We start from the raw sequence: 23,623 nt of genomic DNA, 5'->3' as shown, positions 1-23,623 counted from the left end.
GGATGTCAGGGAAATGCAAATCCAAGCTACTTTGAGATTTTATCTTCCACCTGTCAGTATGGCTCTGATCAATGAAGCAAGTGACAGCTGACACTGGGGAGGATGTAAAGTAAGGGGACCACTCCATTACTGGTATGAATACAGACTTGCACAGCCACTATGGAAATCAATGTGGTCATTCCTCGGGAAGATGAAAATTGATCGAACTCAAGATCTAATTATATCACTTTTGGGCATGTACCCAAAGGAAGCTTCTTTTGCCACAAAGACACTTTCTCAACCATGGTCACTTCTGATCTGTTCATAATAGGCAGAAATTGGAAGCAACCTAGACGCCACTCAAGAGAAGAAAGAATAAAGAAAATGTAGTTCATTGAAATACAATGAGTTAAGAAAAAAAGTCATGAAATCTAGTTACGTGAATAAATGAAAATCCCATGCTGAGTGAGGAATCTCAGACCCAGAAAAACAAATATGTGGGTATTAGCTGTCAAGTCAGTATCAACTAAGCTACACTCCATGGAACCACACAGAGTAGGTGTAGAATAAGGAACTAGGGGGTGCAGACAGATTTCATTAGGAAAGGGAAATAGAATGGATAGTTATGGATGGACAAGGGGGCTGGAATGGGACGAACAAGTGGGGACGGGCAGGGAGAAGGGAATAAATATGAGTAAAGACAGCTAAAATTACAGGCCATTTGAGGGGTAGAATAGAAACCTAATATAATAGCAGCTTCCTAAATTATATACATATATGGAGGTGATCTAAATGAAATCACTCTAATTTTATTGGGAGACAGGTTCCCAATTTGCCATCTCTTATCACTAAACGAAGCTTCCAGGACTAGGATTGTGTTACATTTAATTTAGCTGTTGGCCAAAGGGGTCCCATGATATTCCCCAAACAACCCAGTCTGTTGTTCTCTACAAACTTGAGATCAAGGCCCTGTTACTGAAGATAACACCTCATGGAACATGGAGAAGTTGAGCTGGTACCTACCTGGAGCTTTCAGCCCTAACCAGCATCTCTGGTCCAGGGAGTAACTCTGCAGGCTGCCAAAAGAGACACATAAACACTAAGCACTCACAAACCCTTTGACCTACAATGGCGTCCTGCCTGTGAGATACTCTGGGACAATGGTAGCACAAAGCTTGTGGGAACCAATAGCTGATCTGACTTAAGATAAGCTCTTTGAGATGGAACTCATACCTGACACCAATAGGGTGACCAAGAACCAGAGACGAGACAGCCCATGGACCTAGCGTAAAGCTAAATATTTTTTTTAAGTAGTAATCAAATGACTCTTCATGATATTCTGCTATGCTCAGATCAGTGCCTTGTTCAGCCATCAGTAGAGAAGCTTCCTCTGCAGCAGATGTACATGTTCTAATACAGAGATCCACAGCCAGATATTATGCAGACTGTGAGCCCTTAGAACACAAGGTCCTAAATGGGTTCTCTGTCAAATCCCTCCCCTCAGAACTCAGGGAACCCTGCAGAAGGGGAGGTGGAGAGAGTGTAAGAACCAGAGGGGATGTTTATTTCCGCTTACAGGTTATAATCTATCATCAAGGAAAGTCAGGGCAGGAACCTGAAGGTAGGAATTTAAGCAGAGACGATAGAGCACCACTGTTTGCTCACTCAATCACATTTAGATGTTTCTTATACAGCCCAGGCCCACGTGCCTATGGATGGTACCACCCACAGTAGGCTGAGCCCTAATACATAAATGAGCAATCAGGAAAGTGCCCCCACAGACAAATCAAGTCAGTGTGACTGAATGAAGGCAATTCCCCATTTAAATGCTCAGTTTAGCTGTTCCTGATTTTTGGACCTCTGCCAGATTCAGTTCCTGATCCTAGGTATTAGGGGAGGAGCAGGCAGGTGTAACTCTTCAAGTCCAAACATCTGGGATATGCATTCTTAATAAGAGTGGGAATGGTTGGAGGATATATTCACGAAATTGTAGTCAGAATCTCCTACTGTTTTTCTTCAGAAAAATGCTGCTCGCTTTTATTTTTTTCCAGTTCTGCAGGGCCATAAAATTTAATGCAACTTTTGTTAGGTGGGTCCTCAGGCTGCTTCTACTTGGCACAGGTAGCTTCAGAGTTGGAGGATGAGCACTCTGGCTCCCACTCAACAATTTCCTGGGTTTCCAAAGTGCCAGTGTGTACCAGCTCCCCTTTCTCCAACCGTCTGTAGATTTTACTTGTCTTCTTCTTAGAAGTGCACAGTGTCAGAATCCAGGAGCTTCTTCATTTTCTTATTCAACTTCTTTTACATACCAGAAAAGAATGAGAAAATAGGCTAACAGATACTAACATGGGTTCTTTATGGCAGGTGCAGCCAATACAGTAGACATGCAATCATTTGGTATTGAGGAATACATAAAATAACTCAGTAACTCTGCGTATGATAAAATCTTAATTCCCATGGACATTTCATATGATGAGCAATGTATTGAGGTACATTTATACTCTATTATCTTTTTAGGAAAATTTACTGTAACATCTTCATTAAGTTCTAAAGGACTACATTTATGGGGTAATTTTCTAATCTCTGAAATTACTCAAATATTTTACATTCATGCATAAAATATATGAATCTCTGTAACAAATGGTTTTCTGAATGATACTTTACTTTTTCTTTTAATAGATATAGTCAGCCTTTTATTTTATGTTATTGATTGCAACAGGTTTTATTGGACTGATTTTGTGATTTCACCTGAGCAATGCTATTAAAATTACTCAACATGTGTGTGCCTATAAGAAAATTAAAATTATATGATGTAAATATTCATGAGAAGAGCTGAGTTAGAAGTAATTTTTATTTTCTAAAAGTTGAAGGAAATTAAGGTTATTTAGAATAGATAATAAAAATGTAGATACCCTTTACAAGTTAATTTTCTAACAATTTTACTGTGAAATAATTTTAAATTACTTCACCTCATAAAGAATACAAGATTTGTCTTATTTCAGCTCCTGATGCATATGACAGATTTAATCCAAATGTCCATTTATAGAATTCCAGTTCCAAGATTCATATTCTCTGGTCCCAAAGACACAGGGTTCTTTAGTTAATGGCTACAATGTAATTTTTAATAGTCTAGTATTTTATGAGGATCATGTGCCACAAAGATGCAATGAAGAAGAAATCCTAATGCTATTTAATTTGGCTTACATTTGTTACTTTAGGGTAATAATCCTAATTCTTTCTGCTCTTGAACAAGGTCTGGCCATCAGCCAGGCAGTGCACACTGTGCAGATACTGGATTTTGTGTCTGATTAACAGGAGTGAAAGAGACCATTTACTGATGATTACCAAATGTCATGTTGTAGACATACTTCTCATAAATAGGGTGTCTACTTCACAGAGAGCAACAGAGGGGAGCTGTGGGGATACCAGATAGATCACAGTGCTAGGAAAGAAAAAGCTAAGTGCAGCCTGCAAACAAAACAAGGACAAGAAAACTATCCCTTCCTCAGGGCAAGGAGGCAAGGGAACTGTCCCTTCCTCAGGGCAGGGAGGCAAGGGAACTGTCCCTTTGCAGAGGAGAGAGCTAAAGGACAGCGGCTCTGCACTCCCTTACTAGGGAAGAGGCAGGATTGATGGGTAACTTACAGATTCTTCCCAAGATGCATTATCTTACATCCTATTTCCTTTCTCAGAGGAGTCATCTCCAGTACTTCCTTCCCTCCCATATGAAGTAATCTGGTACTCTGCAGTTCCATCTAAAATTACCTTATTCCTATTGAAGAATTTCCTTTCACTCTTAGTATCAAACCTTTGAAAGCAATTGAAAGAAGCAGTATTAATAGTCCTGTGAAAAGCCTCGGAGTAAGGTATCACCCCTCTCTCCATCAGCCTTCTCCACCCTTCTCCTTTCTTGGTTCTGTTAATCCCACCAGGCAAGAGTAAGACCACTACCATAAATGAGCCAAATTTGAAGTAAGCTTTTTAGAATGCTGGCCAGGACGATGGACACTGGCCATGTCTGTACCCGGGTTTCCCAGAATATGATGGTGAGTTACATTAGTCAGGGGCTTAGAAAGGCCAACTGCACAAGCTCCAGTTCTTCCCACCTTCATCCAATCAGGGGCAAGCATGTACTTCCTGCCTGCACACCTTCCGCCTACACGTGATCACGCACATCCTGTGCAGCTGAGGCATCCAAACTTGTTTTTAGCGGTGAAGTTTAGAGAACGTGGTTTGTGATCTTACAACAGCCCCCAACATCCCAGGAAGTTGTCTGTCCTTGGGCAGGTGTGGCTTCCAGGTCAGAGGCGTTTCTGTTGTTTCGAGCTCTTAGACACAGGCATTTAAACTTAAGCGCAACTTTCGCCATCACAGTTCTCCGATTAAGACCAGGGACTCCAGGCCCAGTTAGATCCCCAGATCCCAGCACTATGAGGATGTGTAATAGAACATGTTGCTATTTTTTATGCACAAAATAGAAGAAATAAATTTATAAGGATTGATATGCTTGGTACATCTCCTAGAACGTGCTGGTCACATAGATCTGAAGATTAAGGTTATTAAAACCATTTAATCATGCGCTTTACTTACTTTATCCGTGCTAACCTGTTTCGGAAGCAAGTGGGGTTGAGATTTCATCTCCAAATAATCTCTCACTATCTAAACCGACTCTATAATTCTTAGAATAATCCTTCAAAGAAGGTTTTAAAAGTTCCAGCCTTAAGGCACTTTGATTATCTGATATTACTGTAAGCCGAATCTTTATTTAACGGGAATTAATGCCCTGGCTAATGGAGACGGTTACTGTTTTTAAATTACATACGTAGCAAGGAACTCAAATTCATTTGAAGCCTTCTGAGTTTTGACAAAATTACCTTATGTCCTTTAAATGTAAGGCCACAGAACCCAACAGATCTTTGGATGCAATTTTCTGCCAGAAACAAGAGCCCCCCACCCCAGCCCATCAATGCCTGAGGCAGGTGGGAGAGCTGGTCTGTCATAAGGGAGGGAGAGATGCCCCTGCTTGCCACCAGCAGGCCAGTAAGCCCTGCACCTCCCATGGGCAGCACAACAGAGCCAACCCCATTGATGGAGGTATGGGTGAGCCAGCCCCAAAGTCCTGAGCATAGGAGCTCTGTTCCTATTACTCAGCTGTTATGTGGCAGCATGGGTGGGGGAGAGATGCCCCACCCCCCACCCATCCATGCCTGGGGCAAGTGGGAGGGCAGGCCCTGACTGAGGTCTTAAGAGCCAGAGTGCTGGCCTGCCCCTTACCCTGATCAGCTGCAGACTCAGGAGAGCAGCCCCTAGGCTTTGCCTGGGCAACACATAGAGCTGGCCCTGATTGCTTAGGTGTGGGAGATCCTGACCCTGTGGGTGTGAATGCAAGGAAACTGGGTTCATCCCTTGCTCATCTTTGCAAGAGGTAAACTCACCACCGCAATGCAAGAGAGCTCACCCTGATGGTGAGGACAAGGGACAGCTGAGCTGGTGGGCTACCCGACCAACCAGGGTTATGGGTTGGTTCACCCCCAGCATCCACCCCGTCTGTGATCTGCTGGAGCACGTGAAGGGACCGGTCCTGCAGACCCAAAGCTTCAGGATCTCCATGACACAGGGCAACAACAGGATAACTAAGAGGAGTTGCAGGGAGAACCCAGCATCGATAATGTAGCAGAAACCAGAGACCTCAAACCAGAGTAGTGACTCTCTGCAATGAATACTTGCAAGTAAAGATGGTTTACTGTGTGACTCACTGTGTCATACTATGGCTTCCATGATGAGATTGATTTTTCCTTCTTTTTTATTTTTTCTATTAAATTTTGTTGTATTTTATTTTGAGGGAAGGTTGAAAGGGCAGAGGGATGGGGAAATGAATGGGAGGGAGATGCATGAGGTGAAAGACATCACAGAATATGAACCATTGCTGAACATCCATAAGTTACAAAGTTTATTTTGTAAATCTTGGAAGCATCACACTGAAGCAATTTAATTTTCAATTGATATATAAGACATGTAAATTATTCATATTAATAGTATACCAGGTACGGATTTGATGTATGCACACACCATATGATGTGTAAATCAGGTAGGACATTTATTTCCTTAAGCATTTATTTCTGGCTAAATCTCCTTTTCATTACTGTGTAAACTGTTGATTGCTACTAGTCTACAGACATTAGGAACCTTCACTCTCAATTCCTCACACTGGTCCTTTAAAAGCTTTTATTAGTGATATGTTTATGTAATTATTACATATTTAATCTGCTTGCAGTGCTTTGAAGTGTTTATTTTGTTTCAATCTGTAATTAATATCATTATATAAGTGGTAGAACATAAAAGTGGGTAAATGTTTTCTGCCTGGAATGAAATCCAGCGTAGAGTCCCTTTTAAAAAACTGATCCTGCTGTTTAATACGTTTAAGATTGATCAAGGAGATATCCTCAAAGCCAAGTTCATCGAGATCCTTCAGAATTTCTTCTTCCACATCACCACAACTCTGAGTTCACTCTCTTCTCAAACACTGCCAGGGGTCCACAAATGGAAGGAATTTTCTGGCTAAGGATCAAGTTGAAATGGCCTTTTATTTTGCTGTTAAAAACCTTAGAAATTTATGAGTGAATTTGGTAGAATTTTCATCAACATTAAATGAAGTGCTGGGTTAATTAATATTGAATTAAACTTGGGATTATTCCTATTGTCATTTTTAAATAGAATCAACTGCATTTATGGTTGTATCTGTAATAAGGTTTAAACATATCTCCAATATGTAAGATAATTCCAGTTGTAGGGAAATATGATTTATGCTAAATATGATTTAGCATCGGAGAAAGCTGAAGTAAAGGGGAATTTATCCTTTTCTGTGGAACAAAAAAAATTTAGACATGAAATATGGTTCTTGGATATTAGACACCAGTCAGACCAAGACAGCAACTCCTGTGTAGGGAGAACATACTTTAGATCTGCAGCTGACTGAAATATTTCAAGACTGCATCGGCAGAGAAGCCAGGAGGACCCGGCAGCCTTCCTATGATGAGGAGATGGAGACGGATGTCCAGGTGCCCACAGAGATTGGTGGTAACAGGGCACAGAGGAGAAGCCAGGTCTCTGTAAAGCTCCAGGCTCTTTCCCACTCTCAGCCTTCCAGCTGAGTACTTGTTTGCCCACAACCATGAGGACATTGTCCAATCCAGGAGGCAGGGTGACCACATAGTAGAAGCATGCATGTAGCTTATACTAGAAGGAAAGTGTGTGCGTTCCCAAGGTGCAGATATAGCAAAGCTTCTAAACAAGACTTCGGATTTCCAAAGGTCCAAACGGTATCCAAAACAGAATTTTAAAATATCACAAATGTTTACATCTGTGCTTGTTCCCAATCAGATAAACTTTACAATATCTACCATTTATCAAAAATATTTACATCTATAGATTGCTTTTGGTAGAATTGCCATTTTTACTATGTTGACCCTCCCAATCCAAGAGCAAGGGAGATCCTTCCATTTTCTGGTGTCCTCTTCAATTTCTTTCTTCAAAGACTTAAAGTTCTTGTCAAATAGATCTTTCACTTCCTTGGTCAGAGTTACCCCAAGATATTTTATGCTGTTTGTGGCTATCGTGAAAGGTGATGCTTCTCTGATTTCCCTCTCTGTTTCCTTATCCTTAGTGTATAGGAAGGCAACTGATTTTTTAGAGTTGATCTTGTATCCTGCCACATTATTAAAGGTGTTTATCAGCTGTAGGAGTTCTTTGGTAGAGTTTTTGGGGTCGCTTATGTACACTATCATATCATCTGCAAATAACGAAAGCTTAAGTTCTTCCTTTCCAATACAAATCCCCTTGATCCCCTTATGTTGTCTTATTGCTATTGCTAGTACTTCAAGCACTATATTGAAGAGGTATGGAGAGAGTGAACATCCTTGTCTTGTTCCTGATTTTAGTGGGATGGCTTTGAGTTTTTCTCCGTTTAATTTAATGTTAGCTGTTGGCTTGCTGTAAATAGCTTTTATTATATTTAGGTATGACCCTTGTATCCCTAATCTCTCCAAGACCTTTATCATAAAGGGGTGTTGAATTTTGTCGAATGTTTTTTCAGCATCTAATGAAATGATCATATGGTTTTTTTCTTTCAGTTTATTTATATGGTGGATTACATTGATAGATTTGCATATGTTGAACCAGCCCTGCATCCCTGGGATGAAGCCTACTTGATCATAATGGATAATTTTTCTAATGTGTTCTTGGATTCGGTTTGGCAGTCTTTTATTGAGAATTTTTGCGTCGATATTCATGAGTGAGATAGGCTTGTAATTTTCTTTCTTGGTTGGGTCTTTGTGTGGTTTTGGTATCAGGGTAACTGTAGCTTCATAAAAGGAATTTGGCAATGACTCTTCTGTTTCTATATTGTGAAATACATTAAGGAGTATAGGTATTAGTTCTTCTTGGAAGTTCTGGTAGAATTCTGCATTGAAACCATCTGGTCCTGGGCTTTTTTTCGAAGGGAGATTTTTGATAACCGTTTCTAATTCTTTGTGAGTAATAGGTCTATTTAGATTGTTCACCTGGCCTTGGTTTAGCTTTGGTATATGGTACTTATCTAAAAAAATGTCCATCCATTTCTTTTGCATTTTCCAGTTTTGTGGCATACAGGCTTTTGTAGTAAGATCTAATGAGTCTCTGAATTTCCTCTGTGTGTGGTTATGTCCCCCTTTTCATTTCTGATCTTATTTATTTGCATGTTCTCTCTCTGTTGTTTAATTAGTTTGGATAGGGGTTTGTCGATCTTGTTGATTTTCTCCAAGAACCAACTTTTTGTTTCATTGATTCTTTGGACTGTTTTCTGTGTTTCTATTTTGTTGATTTCTGCCATCAGTTTGAGTATTTCCAGTCTTCTACTCCTCCTGGGCACGTCTGCTTCTTTTTTTTCTAAAGCTTTCAGGTGTGCTGTTAAGTCCGCAATGTATGCTTTCTCATTTTCTTTAAGTGGGCACGTAGTGCTATGAACTTTCCTCTTAGCACTGCTTTCATCATGTCCCATAGGTTTGAGTATGTTGTCTCTTCATTTTCATTAAATTCAAGGAAGACTTTAATTTCTTTCTTAATTTCTTCCTTGACCCAGGTGTGGTTCAGTAGTTGACTGTTCAGTTTTCATGTGTTTGTTGGCTTTCTGGGATAGCATTGTTGTTGCCTTCTAACTTTAATCTGTGGTGATCTGATAAGACAGAGGTGGACACTGATATATTTTTGTATCTGTGGAGGTCTCCTTTGTTTCCTACCAAAAGCAATCTATAGATTCAATGCAATCCCCATCAAAATCCCTTCAAAATTCTTCACAGATCTGGAGAAGACAATAATCAACTTTATATGGAAAAACAAAAAAACCCAGGATAGCCAATACAATCTTATACAATAAAGGATTGTCTGGAGGCATTACCATCCCTGACTTCAAACTCTATTACAGAGCTACAGTAATGAAAACAGCTTGGTATTGGCATAAAAACAGAGAAGTCGACCAATGGAATCAAATAGAAGACCCTGACTTTAACCCACAAACCTATGAACACCTGATTTTCAATAAAGGAGCTAAAGGTATACAATGGAAAAAAGAGAGCATCTTCAACAAATGGTGCTGGCAAAACTGGATGTCAATCTGTGGAAGAATGAAAATAGATCCATATCTATCACCAAGTCCAAGTGGATTAAAGACCTCAATATCAGTCTGAACACACTGAACCTGATAGAAGAGAAAGTGGGAAGTACTCTACAACACGTGGCCACAGGAGACCACTTCCTACATATAACCCTAGCAGCACAGACATTAAGGGCCTCATTGAATAAATGGGACCTCCTGAGACTGAGAATCTTCTGTAAAGCAAAGGACACTGTCACTAAGACAAAAAGGCAACCCACTGACTGGAAGAAGATCTTCACCAACCCCGCAACTGACAAAGGTCTGATTTCCAAAATATATAAAGAACTCAAGAAACTAGACCGTAAAAGGCTAATCAACCGAATTATAAAATGGGGCACTGAGCTGAACAGAGAACTCAACAGAAGAAGTTCAAATGGCCAAAAGACACTTAAGGTCATGCTCAACTTCCTTAGCGATCAGGGAAATGCAAATCAAGACAACTTTAAGATACCATCTTACACCTGTCAGAATGGCTAAAATAAAAACACCAATGATAGCCTTTGCTGGAGAGGTTGTGGAGAAAGGGGTACACTCATCCATTGCTGGTGGGAATGCAAACTTGTGCAACCACTTTGGAAATCAGTGTGGCGGTTTCTCAAGAAATTCGGGATCAACCTACCCTTGGACCTAGCAATACCACTCTTGGGAATATACCCAAGAGAGGCTTTATCATACAACAAAAGTATATGCTCCACTATGTACATAGCAGCATTGTTTGTAATAGCCAGAACCTGGAAATAACCTAGATGCCCTTCAATGCAAGAATGGATGAAGAAAATATGGAATATATACATATTAGAGTACTACTCAGCAGTAAAAAACAAGGACTTCTTGAATTTTGCATACAAATGGATGGAAATAGAAAGCACGATCCTGAGTGAGGTAAGCCAGACCCAAAAAGAGGAACATGGGATGTATTCACTCATATTTGGTTTCTAGTCATAAATAAAGGACATTGAGCCTTTAATTAGTGATCCTAGAGAAGCTAAGTAAGAAGGAAAACCCAAAGAAAAACATATAGGCATCCTCCTGAATATTAACCTTCATCAGGCGATGAAAGGAGACAGAGACAGAGACCCACATTGGAGCACTGGACAGAAATCTCAAGGTCCAAATCAGGAGCAGAAGGAGAGAGAGCACGAGCAAGGAATTCAGGACCGCGAGGGGTGCACCCACACACTGAGACAATGGGGATGTTCTATAGGAAACTCACCAAGGCCAGCTGGCCCGGGTCTGAAAAAGCCTGGGATAAAACCGGACTCGCTGAACATAGCGGACAAGGAGGACTACTGAGAACTCAAGAACAATGGCAAAGGGTTTTTGATCCTACTGCACATACTGGCTTTGTGGGAGCCTAGGCAGTTTGGATGCTCACCTTACTAGACCTGGAAGGAGGTGGGTGGTCCTTGGACTTCCCACAGGTCAGGGAACCCTGTTTGCTCTTTGGGCTGACGAGGGAGGGAGACTTGATTGGGGGAGTTGGAGGGGGAGGGAAATGGGAGGCGTCGGTGGGGAAGAGACAGAAATCTTTCATAAATAAATAAATTAAAAAAAATATTTACATGTGTGCTTGTCCCCAATCAGATAAACTTCACAATATCTACTCTTATGACCATATTCTGCAAAGTCCCCGTAAAAGCCAACAAGGAGACCGAGTCCCATATGTAAAAGCAATGACCCTTTATTTTAAAGAAGTTTGCAAACTCGATCTCTCCACATTTCCAAGATATTGGAATAAACGGAGAGCCCTGAGATCAGTTAGAGTTTTATAGTAGTAAAGGTGGGGGTGAGGGTTTTCTGAGGTCCAGGACCACTGATTGGCTGACATTTGTCTAGTGGTGTCCTGGTGAGTGGTCCTATCTACAGCAGTTGGAACGTTAGGCATTTCCTTTGGATGGTCTGTTTTTGGGTGGTGCTCAGGTAATCTCAGCTTGTGGTTCTTTCTGCAACCAGGCAATGCTTCAGGGCAAACTACTGAGACCCAGGCCTCTTGTTAAATTTATCGATGACTGAGTCCTACTCTGGCTGGTGATAATGGTTGGAAGTAAAGAACTTCCTTTGGGTGACCTGCCCATACTTAGCTTATCATGGCTGGCTCCCACATCTACCATTTATCAAAAATTCCAGGGCATATGCAGAAGCAGGAAGTCAAACCAATCAATAGACTCATGATACGGATGCAGAAACAGTAGATAGGGACAATAAAACAGTTATTACAACTATATTCTACATAATTGAGAGAGTAGAAGAAATGCTGAGGGTGTTTAATAGTTTTGTAGAACACATACTAAGAAATCTGAAATAAAACGTCTGAAGACAAAAGATTTAATATAATTCTTAAATCCAAGATGGAAAAATATGCTTGACAGAATTATTAAGAGGTTAGATATGTCACAAACAAGCAAACAAACAAAGATGTAGTACATTTGTAGATATAACATTAAAACCTATTCCAGCCACCACTTTACTAAGCCAGCATAGCCCATAAGTATATTCTAAATATTTGTCCTCATACCCACAGGTAAGTGTAATCCCATCCCTCATCAAAGAAACTTCTCTTTGCAATAGATGGAGTCTATTACAGAAAACCACAGCCAATCAAAGTGCAGAGCTGTGGAGTGCAGTCCCACGGGATATGTAACAATACAACTCCTGCACCTTTCACAATGTGTGCATATATGTGTCTGTGATGTATATATGATGCGAATGTTTATTATATGTGTTGTGTGCATGATTTGTGCATGTACATGTATGAGTGTATAATTGTCTGTGTGCGTGTGTGTCTAAGTGTAAGTATGGCGAGACTGTCAGAGAACATCCGCAGGTGTGGGTCCTTTCCTGCCTTGTTTCAGGCAGGGTCTCTGTGGTTCCAGCACTGCAACTGAAGGACCTGCTGGCTCCCAAGGATTCCAGGGAATCTGTTTCTATGTCCTGTTTTATCACAAAAGCAGTGAGGTGACAGATGCGGCTTCCGAGGACACACATGAAGGTCCCCCACTTGTTCAGCACAGACTTTGCCCATATAGCCCCCCTCACTCCAATTTCCAGAGCCTTTACATTTTCTGGGAATGACCTAGGAACATATATAACATGACACGGGAATAATAAGCAATGTGGCTTGTGCATATTAGCAATTGTCTCAGAAAAAAGATGCAGACACAAATTAGGGGTTTACACGAAAGAACTTAACATTTTTATTCTGGAGAAATTAGACTTCAGTTTGTAGGCATGAGATTTCAGCTTGACGTTTGTTTTTGTTTTCAGCTCAGGCCTTGATTTGAGTTATTCTGTGATCTAGAAATACAGATATATGGATTTATTAGGGAGGCTAAATGGCAATGCAGCAGTGCCAGTAGAGACCTAGCAATGACGATGTAAAGGAAAATAACAAATGAGTGAAATTAATATGTGTGGGTCAAATTGCCCAAGGCTAGGAAGGGAAACTAGAGCACCAAGGATGACTCTGAAATAGGCGGTATGTCAGCAATCCCAGACTTGGTATGCGTGAGGGACCAAGGCATACAGTAACATAGGCCCGGTCAAGTGGTACCACAAGATCTGCTGGTCTGGTCATGGGAGATGCCTCTCCTCTGCAGACGGTTTCGAAGTCACGTATAGAGGTCAAGATCAAGACAATGTAAGCAGCAGGTGTTCAAAGCAGAGATGACGCAGAAATGGGGTACTCGCTTTGATGTCCTTACTTAAATTAGGTATACTAATTCTTAGTTTTCTGAAGAACAGAAAAGAACAGCTCTATGCAGTTTGATTTTCATCCCCAGTAGGAAAACTGCAGATAGAACACTGTTTTCTCTCCTTAATGACTAGTTCTTCTGAATCCTGTTAGATTTTTAAAGAGACTCACACTTCCTCCTACCAACTCCTGAGACATTATCAATTAACCACATACAGCCCATCGAACACAGCAGAGCTGTAATTAAACCAAATTGCCATGTAGTAGCTTTCATTACATAACGACACAGTTTTTGTTAGGACCATAGAGAGAGTTTAATTACACGTCTAGACACCCCCTGAAGTCAGAGTGGTGGTGCTGTCTTTGAATCTTTAAAGGGGAGCTTGAGCTTTGGATGACTGCAGTTTTAAGAGATCCGTGATAAGGTATATTTAGGGAATCTACCCGTATCTTTTTAAATTCCACATTCTGCTTTGATGCATACTTAGTCTGGGAATTGCTTGTGTATCTGTGAATAAAATGGGGTTAGAAGAAAAATGTACAAATTTCCACTTCTCATATGTGGTTTCCCTTTCATTTGCAGCCAAATAGCGTTTTCTCTGATGGATCCCAAGGTTGCCTTCTCCTTTGACCTTTCCTTTTTCTTGTGTGTCCTAATGCACTCATGCACATGTATGCTTGTGTTTGGAGGTCAAAGGGAAAATCTCTGATCTCAGCGCCATCATTGATTTGGCTCGAGAGGTCTCTTGTTCATTTTGCCTGCTCCAGGCTAGCTGGCCAGGCTTCCCAGAATTCTCCTATCCACCTTCCAACTTGCCAGAGGAGCAGTGGGATTATAGACATCCACGGTGCCAAGCTTTCTGTGACGTCTGAGGATCCTAACTCGGTTCCTCACACTTGTGTGGGAACTCTTTACCTTCCTATAGTACCACTCCCCATCCTCACTCTCTTCAGCAGAGAAACCATGCTCTGTTGTGTAGACACCATCGTCTCAATACCAGTCCTTAACCTTTGAGCAGAAACTGCCTGTCCCCCGAGACTGGCTTGTGCTCTCTCATTCCCAGCCCTGCCCTGTGTCTCTTGGATCCCAAGAATGTACAGATCTTTTCTCTGTGGCCACTCTGGACTTTGTCTTTCTCATACGAAAACTGGCTTGCTGTTTATTTCTTTGTAACTGAGGACCATTTTTTTTGCGCCTTGTCTCACGCTATGTATTATTTTCCAATACAACATCTAATTACCCAAACATTTCTATAGCCTCAAGCCTGAAATCTCTTGTCTCAGACCTGGCATCGTCCAGTGAAAATGAGAAAATGAACCGATCACACATGCGTCCTTTTGAAAATCTCCTCAGCGTCCCCCAGGGAAGCTGCCCTCCCAGCAGGCACTCGCTCTAATCCTACATGCAAATGAGTTTTGAATGCTGTTCATTTGTTGGTGTCACGTGTCCTACTTTATTTTTCTATACAGGCTTATATTCTGTCAACGTGAGGTTTGTGTCTTTACAGCTGGGCCTGTTTACCATTGCTTTCATGTATGACAGTTATTTAAAGTGGTAACGGGCCATTTAATGATTTCTGTCAAAAGAAACGTGTTTCATTAAAACTTTAACTCAGTGAATGTTTTTAGGTTTTTGAGTTGAATTTAGGGAAAAATAAAACCAGTGTCATTGCCTTGAATTTTAGACATAGAATTACTAAAGTGTTATGACACATGCGTTTGAACATATTAGAGAGAGAATGCCTACCCGTGTTCATCCACTCAGGTAAGACTCGTTCCACAGCCAGACTGAGAATTAGTCTGAGTGTGCCTCTTCTCTTGTGGGCCGCTCTAGCCAGACACCCCGGATTTCCCTAGCCAGCAGCATCCAGAACTCTCTTCTCTGCCAGCAACCCGTTTCCAAGGAGAATAAATGACAGCTTCTTGTGCTCTGTTGGAGAATAGTTTGAGGGGAACAAATCGGGGTAATGACTTGAAGAAATTGAACCGTTTGGGAAATATTTTGGAATTAGAATTGACAGAACTTAGTTATGAATTTTATAGAGGCAGCTGTGAGAGGCTCAGTCTCTGAGTTCTCTGAGGGCCTCCCTCTCATTAGGAAAACCCTCTACCACTCATGAGCGCCTGGCGCTCATGGCTTTTCATTAAGCTGTATTCTTAAGCCTTGTTTTCTTTGTGATATATATTTTAAAAATCCTAAATGTGTGTGGTTGAGCCATAAGATTATGGTAGATCTGAAAGCATCAGAAAGAGATATCAGAACCACAAATAAAATTACACAACTGTAATTTTAACTTATTTTAACTTAATTCATGTAATTAACTTCATTATTTTTCCTGTGTAGTACCTGCATGAAAATGGGATTGTCCATCGTGATCTCAAACCAGAGAATCTTCTCTATGCAACTCCAGCCCCAGATGCACCTCTCAAAATTGGTAAGAAACTTTTCAAATCTCTCAGAGCAGAAGATGTTTGTTCCATGGGATTTTAAGTTGTGTTCTATCAGGGATTGCCTCTGTCTGGTTGCCTCCAACACTTGGCCTCTATGAGTGATAATAGCGTGTCGTTTGTTAGTCCGTGTATTTTTCTAGACTGTTCACCTGATGCTGTGTTCCAGACTTCCCTGGATCATTGCTAGGCTTTCAAATGAGCCCCACTCTGGGTGCTTAGTGATTATGAGGATCTCAAAAGATAACCTTGGGTTTTGTAGAAAAATTTATAGTGAAAAGTTGACTTGTGTTTTTCTTAACTTTGAATTGACAAATTATTTGGAGCTTAATCTTATATAATGAAGAACTTTAAAATACCTAGTATAAATTAGTAAATGTAGACTATGAATCTCTTGTTCATATTAGAAGAGAAAACTCAAAGACCATATTTCCAAATTGTTCTCCCCAGAATGCTGTTTTCTAATCGATGATAACTCCCTTGTATGTCTGAGTGTTTGTGGAGGACATGGTTTTACAAAGGGTCTGTGCTTGGTCAAATAAGTTAGAAAATGGCAAATGAAATATTTTTTTTCTGCATTGCCTTATAAAACCTTAAAAGTGCCAACGTGTGGACCAACATATCATGATCTACACTACAAGACTTCCTCAAACTATTGACTCTAGAAATCCACCCCATATAGCATCCAGAAAAACCATAAAGATGAAATTTGGGCAATTCTCATCTACCCATTGAAATTATCCTATTAGGAGAAAATACATTTTATTTCCCATATACTTGCTAAAGCAAATTTTCATTTCCAAAGACAGATGTGAGGTAGAATCTGTATCAAAGCCCCCTGAGGTTGCTAGGCTTCCTCGCTTCTCTATCAGAGCTAAGCTGATGTGTCCCTAACCCAGACCCAGAAAGACAAATGTTGTATGTACTCACTCATAAGTGATTTTTAGACGTAAAGCAAAGAAAAATCAGCCCACAGCTCACAACCCCACAGAACCCAGACAACAAAGAGGACCCTAAGAGAGACATATACATGGATCTCATCTACATGAGAAGTAGAGAAAGACACGATCTCCTGAGTAAATTAGGAGCATGGGGACCATGGTAAGAGAGTAGAAGGGGAGGGGAGAGATAGGGAAGGGAGCAGAGAAAAATGTATAGCTCAACAAAAACAATAAAAAACAAACAAACAAGTGTTAACACCTCTGAAAATTAAGTTGCTCTACCAGAGAGGAGTTGGGGCAGCATTCTGAAAAGCCTGCTGGGCAGCCAGCTCGTTCTGTTAATCACTCCTGAAAGACAGTAGACAGCAGGGGTTTCCATTTCCTTTGACATGACTTTCAAAGATTTGATCCTTAAAGAAATCTCTTTAGATGGATGCATGGATGCTAATTTGGGCAGGAAAGCCTTGCTTTCTGTAGGGCTGCCTGTTGTGTTCAGTGATGCGGTCAAGCACCTCGTGGAAACATGGGCGTATCTTTGAAGTCTAAAATGGTATCCGTTCTGCACCTGCCTCCCTTGAAGAATGGCCTCGAGCAGCCTTCTGACATGCTTGAAAGAGAGGTCACTCAGCAATAGGTCATAACTGTAGCAAGTTGGATAATATTTTACTTAGGCAATATACAGAGGAATAAATAGAAAAATCTAGACTGCCCCCAAAAGGCTTCACTTGTTATATGAGCATAAATTGTTAGCTGTTAAACATTGGCAACTGATATTATTTGTTTTCAATCAGAATAAGCTTTTGACATTTCTGTTTATTTCCATGGCATCTGTGGAAATCTGTATTTTATTTCACCAGTGAGTTGAAGACTCGGGATTGTGTCACGAAGCCTGTACTCTCTCTGGGAGTTACTGTCACATGAATTTGGAATTCTTACAAGCACCACAGTTACTGTTCTGAAGAAAAATTCTTTACATGTTAACGTTTTTGAGATTTAAAGAAAAATCAAGCATTATAAATTATTTGTAAATGTATTGGCGTCATGTTTTTCCAAGTTGATTGAGTGACTATTTATTTTAGCTTCAGAAAATTGTCTTGTTTCCACCCACATCCTCCCACCATCAGTTCAGAAGTAAACAAATACATTAGTTTTGTTTTTGAAAAGCAGAAGTACTTATAAAAGCTGAGAAAAGTCTTGGCATGCTAAATTCTTCTCTTGTGTTTCTAGCTGATTTTGGACTTTCTAAAATTGTGGAACACCAAGTGCTCATGAAGACAGTGTGTGGAACCCCGGGGTACTGCGGTATGCTCTTTAACGTTGACATTTTTACCTCTATTGAAATCTATTTTTACCTAATGACCTGATTTTACTTGAACTCCCAATGTCTCTATTTCTTGATGTTTTGACGTGGTAATTAAATGGCTTGGCCTCGGTCACGGCATGACTAAAGGGGTATATAAATGACACTTGGGTCACCCTTTGTCTTTCCTGCGGGACTTGGGAATGTGGAATGTAGGAACCTGTATCAGAGAGTACCTGTCGGGCCACAGCTACTCTAGGAGACTTCTGTGCAGGACAGACAGCCAGTAGGGAGCAGGGCAGGGCAACAGTAGGGTGTTTGGTCGCAATTGAAGCCACTGGCCCTTCCTGACTTTCTTTGCTTTTCATTAGGAGGGTGTGTAAGGAGAATGGATGCTTTCATTTAGAGGGCACACAATGAGAACGGGGTAGCTGCTGTTGTTACCAGAGCTCACAGGCAAAATAGCCTGGGCTCTGGCTCTGGGTATTCAGCAATGTCAAGAGAAAATGACATAAAATATATAAAATGGAAAAATAGATTTATTGCCAAGCTTCTCTAAAACTGAGAAAAGCCTTCCTTCACAGTCTGTTTCTGCACCCCATAGCAGTTTTACAGGTATAGAAGGGGCACCAGAGATAGGGACTAGGCATAGGTAGAATCCAGCTGTGGATTCCAGCAGTCAGGCGGAGTGACATCTTCCTCCTGACAGTGACTAGGGCTTGAAGACAGATACTGATCCTGACCTTAGCATGATACATGTTTCTTTTAGGGAACTGCAACTGAAAAAGACATTATAAGAAAACCCCTATTTGAAGTTTATGGCATACGTTACTTAGGTTATCTATGTAACTGTCTAGCTCTGTTTCCCAAGGAAGGTCTTCCAGCCGCCCTTGAAGTCGACGGTGCTAATGCCCCTCCCTCCCATTGCCTCCTATCCCAGGACGAGTGGAAGGCACCTTGTGTAGACTCCTCAGTTCACAGATAAATAAAAAGCTTTTGACTCATACTAACATAAACCACTGTCCTTTTTATCACTAAATTAAAGGTAGCAATACCCTAACCAGAAATAAAATAGCTTGCAGACATTACCAAGTGTTCCTAAAGTTGGTGATCAACAAACAGGCAACAAATCAATGAAAATTTTGACTCTAGGAAGAGACATACAGCTTCAAGTCATCACTTCAGAGTCTCCTCCTGATATTAGAATCTCTTCAGATACTGTGCCTTTTGCTCATCTCTTCAGTAAACACATATTCATTTCCTGCTGTATATGTAGGCCACTGCCTCACACAGGAACAATGTATCCCACACTCTCTCCAAAGGAGAGCCTCACAGGCCCTAGAGGAGCAGGCTTATAGGCCCAGAAGTCATAGTGCCTAAGGAACTCTGTGCTCATATCCTGTAGATGTGTACAAAAGCCACTATGAAAACAGAAAGGGGGAAGTGTTTGGAGGTACTGGACATTTTCTTCTATGGCATCTGTATTTATAGATAAACAGAGAACTACATAATTGACTCATTCTAATAATCTTTAATACACAGAGATGAGATTGAGAAAAATATAATAAAGTATTCTTTGAAATGAATGTATGATGAAGTGCCCAAAATTTGAGTTCTGGATAATGCTAACATTAATTTTTTTAACATTCTAATTTTACAAAGGACCAAAAAAAGTATCTTTCCCCAAGATCCTACATTTCATTGTTAGTGGACTCAAGCATATGGCCTCCAACTTACTGTGTAGTTCACCTTAGCCTCAAACTTGTGGTGAATCTCCTGTTTCAACCTCACAGAGATTCTAGGTGAGCACCACCACACCTAATATAACTGTATAAAACTTCAGATATACCACTATGTCACTGTAGGAAGCAAAAGTCAAAATACACATCTTCAGAATTAATAACCTGGATATCCCTTATCTGTATCCATGTTCATATACACATTTTATAATTTTGTTTTTAGTAAGGTAGCTTTCCTGGTGGATTTAAAAAATTTCCTTATAACTTATTTTTCATAAATACAATAATAGTACAGAATTAGGTACTTACCATTAAATGTTTACATTGTGCCAAGTTATTATTATTATTATTATTATTATTATTATTATTTTGGTTTTTGGAGACAGGGTTTCTCTGTAGCTTTGGAGCCTGTCCTGGAACTAGCTCCTGTAGACTAGGCTGGTCTTGAACTCACAGAGACCTGCCTGCCTCTGCCTCCCGAGTGCTGAGAGTAAAGGCATGCACCACCACCGCCCGGCTGTGCCAAGTATTCTTGTTCTAGGTCTTATGGTTTCTGAAATTGAGTAGCATGTTGATTAATAGTAAGTTCAAAAAACTTAAAGTAACTGTGGCCTAGCATCCAGAGTCACAGGGCACCTCCTGCTTGACAGTGTCCCCTAGACATAACGGGAAATAGACTTATGAAATCGCAACAATATGGTTGTCTGAGTAAGACTGGTATAATGACAACACCAGTTGTCATGCCAGCATGGACAGGAAAATTCTACATGGTTTCACTCCTGTGTGAGGGACTTCGGGTGTTCAATGGCTGCTGAGAGAGAGAGAATCACTTTCTTCCAAGGAGGATATTCTGTGTGTCGTCTTATCCCAAGTGGTCAGTTCTGGACCCATGTATATATAAGCAATGCTAAAAATGGACTCGGTTGGTTTGATATACATGTTCTCAATAATAATTAAAGAAGAACTCGTGGGCTTGTGAGAAGTGGGGAGTGGTGTGGGATGCAGGAGCGAGAAGGGGTGGGAGGGGAGTGATAGAAGTACAGTGCTCATGTATAAAGCTCACACAAAACCCTTTTTAAAAAAGTGCTAGTTATGGCTTAGACAAGGGAGAGGATGGCATTCTCATGCTCAGAGTCTAAAGATAAGCAATCCTGAGGGCTTCCACAGCTGTGACTGTGTGAAGGCTACTGATCTCTGTTGGGGACTCAGACTTTGTCTCAGTTCAAGTTAGCTGCTTGAAATCAGTCATCTCTGTGTTCTGTACACAGGGGGGAAAGACTCAAAGAAAAAAGAACACAACAACAAAAACAATGCATACCTTCTTATAGTCAAACAGACATGCTGAAATCACATGTCATTTATGTTTCCATCATATTGCTCATATGCACTCAGCTTCTATACTCTGAGATTCTGGCAATGTTCCCATTAGTGGGACATTATTACTGTCCTAAATTAACCGAGAGTTCTGTTGCTAATGATGTCATACATTTTCAGATGCTGTAACAAAATATTTTAGATGGGGTTACTTGCAAACAACAGAAATTTATTTCTCTCAATCTCGAAAGTTTGGCAGTCTGAGATCAAGAAACTGGCTTATTAGTTTTCTAGCAAGGTTTTCCTGCTTTCTCTGAGATAATGCTGTCTATTTTGTCCTCACAGGGTAACAGTTGGTAGTTTCTCTTGAGCCTCTTCTGTGGGCACTAATTCTACTCATGTAGGCTCCACCCTGAAGGTCTGATTCCCATAGCAAAGACCCCACCTTCTTAATCTGTCACCTTGGGGAGATAAAGATTTCATCATATGACTTTTGGGTCAACACAGATATTAGACATTAGCATTAAGATTGAGACAAGGCACTGAAGGTGCCGGTTGGTGGTAGAGCACTTACTTAGCATGAACAAAGCCTAGTGATTTATTTGTCTTACTTCAGTAAAAGAAAAAGAATGAGCTAGAATCAAGCAACTCATTCCCTCTGCCATAGACTAATAAATTAGTTTGCATCCTTAAGATAAAAGTTTGAAGATGGCTGCACTGTGGAGTTTTCTGGGGGCAGATTCTGGGTTTGGTTTTGGTGGGTTTTGTTTCCCTTAGAACTATCTTCTGACCATGTCTCTTGTTTGTTTCCCTCCTATTTGTGCTGTATATTTTATTTCTGTCTATAATAATTCATATGCCCCTATTTATCCACCTTCTGTATTTCTTTAATGCCTACAAGTTTCCAAGATTGTGGGATGAGGGACTAAATTTAGTTTTACCAAATATGATTGTTCATTTATCACCAGTAATTAATTATTGGACAGTTCACTGGACAATTAAGAGTAAAGTGAGAAAAGATGATAAGGATTTCCCACAAGGAAAAAAAAAAGGATAATTAGCAGTATAATAGTCATTATTATTTTGCAACTGCTTTTATTGTTTTGCTAAAAAATAAAACTCAGAAGTTAACTATTAGGGAATAAATCTGAGAGATCATGGAAACAATCATCTGCTCTCTTCTCCATCTTCCCTGATTGAAAAGACCTACATATCTCTCCTTGCTCTTCCTTATTCCCCTCCCCCCATGTATTCCTCTAGCTTCCTCTAAGTTCACTGGAAAACTATGGTCCGCTCCAGCCAGAATAGTATGGGCTCTGCCTATTGAACTAAGGTCTGATGCCATTGGCAGTTTCAGGACAGCCACAGAAAAGCTCTCCCACAACATTTTCCCCTTTTGTCTAAATAAAAAGGAAGGGTTTTAACTCTAACACAGTAAAACTATATATAATAAGAACAATTATCAGGTATTGTTTAAAGAAAAAGGAAAGGCATTAACCTCCACAAAATAAAACTATATACAATAAGAACAATTATCAAGTAAGAATTATATTCAAAATGTCCAGTTCATTTGTATTTGGCAAATTCAGAGAAAATACTCCATTATCTCTCCTCTTTTGTTGAGTCCAAAGTTCTGTACCTAATTTACTTTCTATCATAACTAAGGATAACTGTAACCATAACTATTTTGTCATCAACCCCATCAGGGACCCAAGAGGGATATAATACTACCTCAGTAAACTGAAAGTGTAGAGCAAAAGACTTCTAAACTATAGAAATGACAGAGACATCTGGCTCTCTGAACAGTCACCCAAGGCTCCTCTGCAATGCTAGGGCATCCATCTTTGACTATAGGCCTGGAATATATGGCAGCATTTTTTGTCAAGCAGATTATTTTGAAGGACTGTCTTCCTTGTCTTGGCAAAGTTTGGCAGTTGCCCTCTCTTGTGTTCTGCTTGTCCAATTTGGACAACATATTGTCAGTAGTTGATGCAAAGGCAGTTTCTTGCCTAAATGGCTAGCTTTGACACATTGGAAGCACACCTCATATGGAGGTTCTTTGATGCCCATCATCTGTTTTTGAAGTAAATTGGTGTTCCCAGGAGCAGACATATTTCACTGTCATGAAAAAGCCTTATGCTATTAAAACATTTTAAATGCCATATTCTTTAGGTCTTTGAGGTATTTGAAGACTGTCTATCTACTTAAATATATCTCTGTTACCTTGTAATACATACCTAACATGACTATAAGTTTGATTATTATAGATGAATAACTGCTAACCTTTCTTTATTATCCTAAATAGCTTCATAGGACTATAACTTTACATTATATTTTTAAATGACTTACATTGGTACAATACCTTAAACAAGAAATGGAGACATATAATACAGTATAACAAAAATAATGTTAAATTTGTATTAATATAAAAATATCTTAAGTAAGAATGGAAACATATACTGTAAGAAAAATCAACCTTAAATTTTTATCAATGTAAAACTCATACCAATGTAAAAAAAATTT

General features: G+C 40.1%; 1 protein-coding gene across 1 annotated transcript in view; it reads left to right on the top strand.

Moving 5' to 3' along the window:
- LOC121453240 (calcium/calmodulin-dependent protein kinase type IV-like) overlaps positions 1-23,623 on the top strand; it is a 236,453-nt gene that overhangs the window by 171,680 nt on the left and 41,150 nt on the right. Inside the window, exons 6-7 of the mRNA XM_041659776.1 lie at positions 15,703-15,793; positions 17,975-18,049. Of these exons, the coding sequence (XP_041515710.1) occupies positions 15,703-15,793; positions 17,975-18,049 (166 nt within the window). The remainder of the gene's footprint in view (positions 1-15,702; positions 15,794-17,974; positions 18,050-23,623) is intronic.

This window comes from Microtus oregoni, unplaced genomic scaffold (assembly GCF_018167655.1).
Source record: "Microtus oregoni isolate MIOR12 unplaced genomic scaffold, Mior012 000011F_ref0000422, whole genome shotgun sequence".
In the NCBI taxonomy this organism is placed as follows: Eukaryota; Metazoa; Chordata; class Mammalia; order Rodentia; family Cricetidae; genus Microtus; species Microtus oregoni.
Note: the sequence above shows the minus strand (reverse complement) of the source record. Positions and strands in the feature narration are given on the sequence as shown.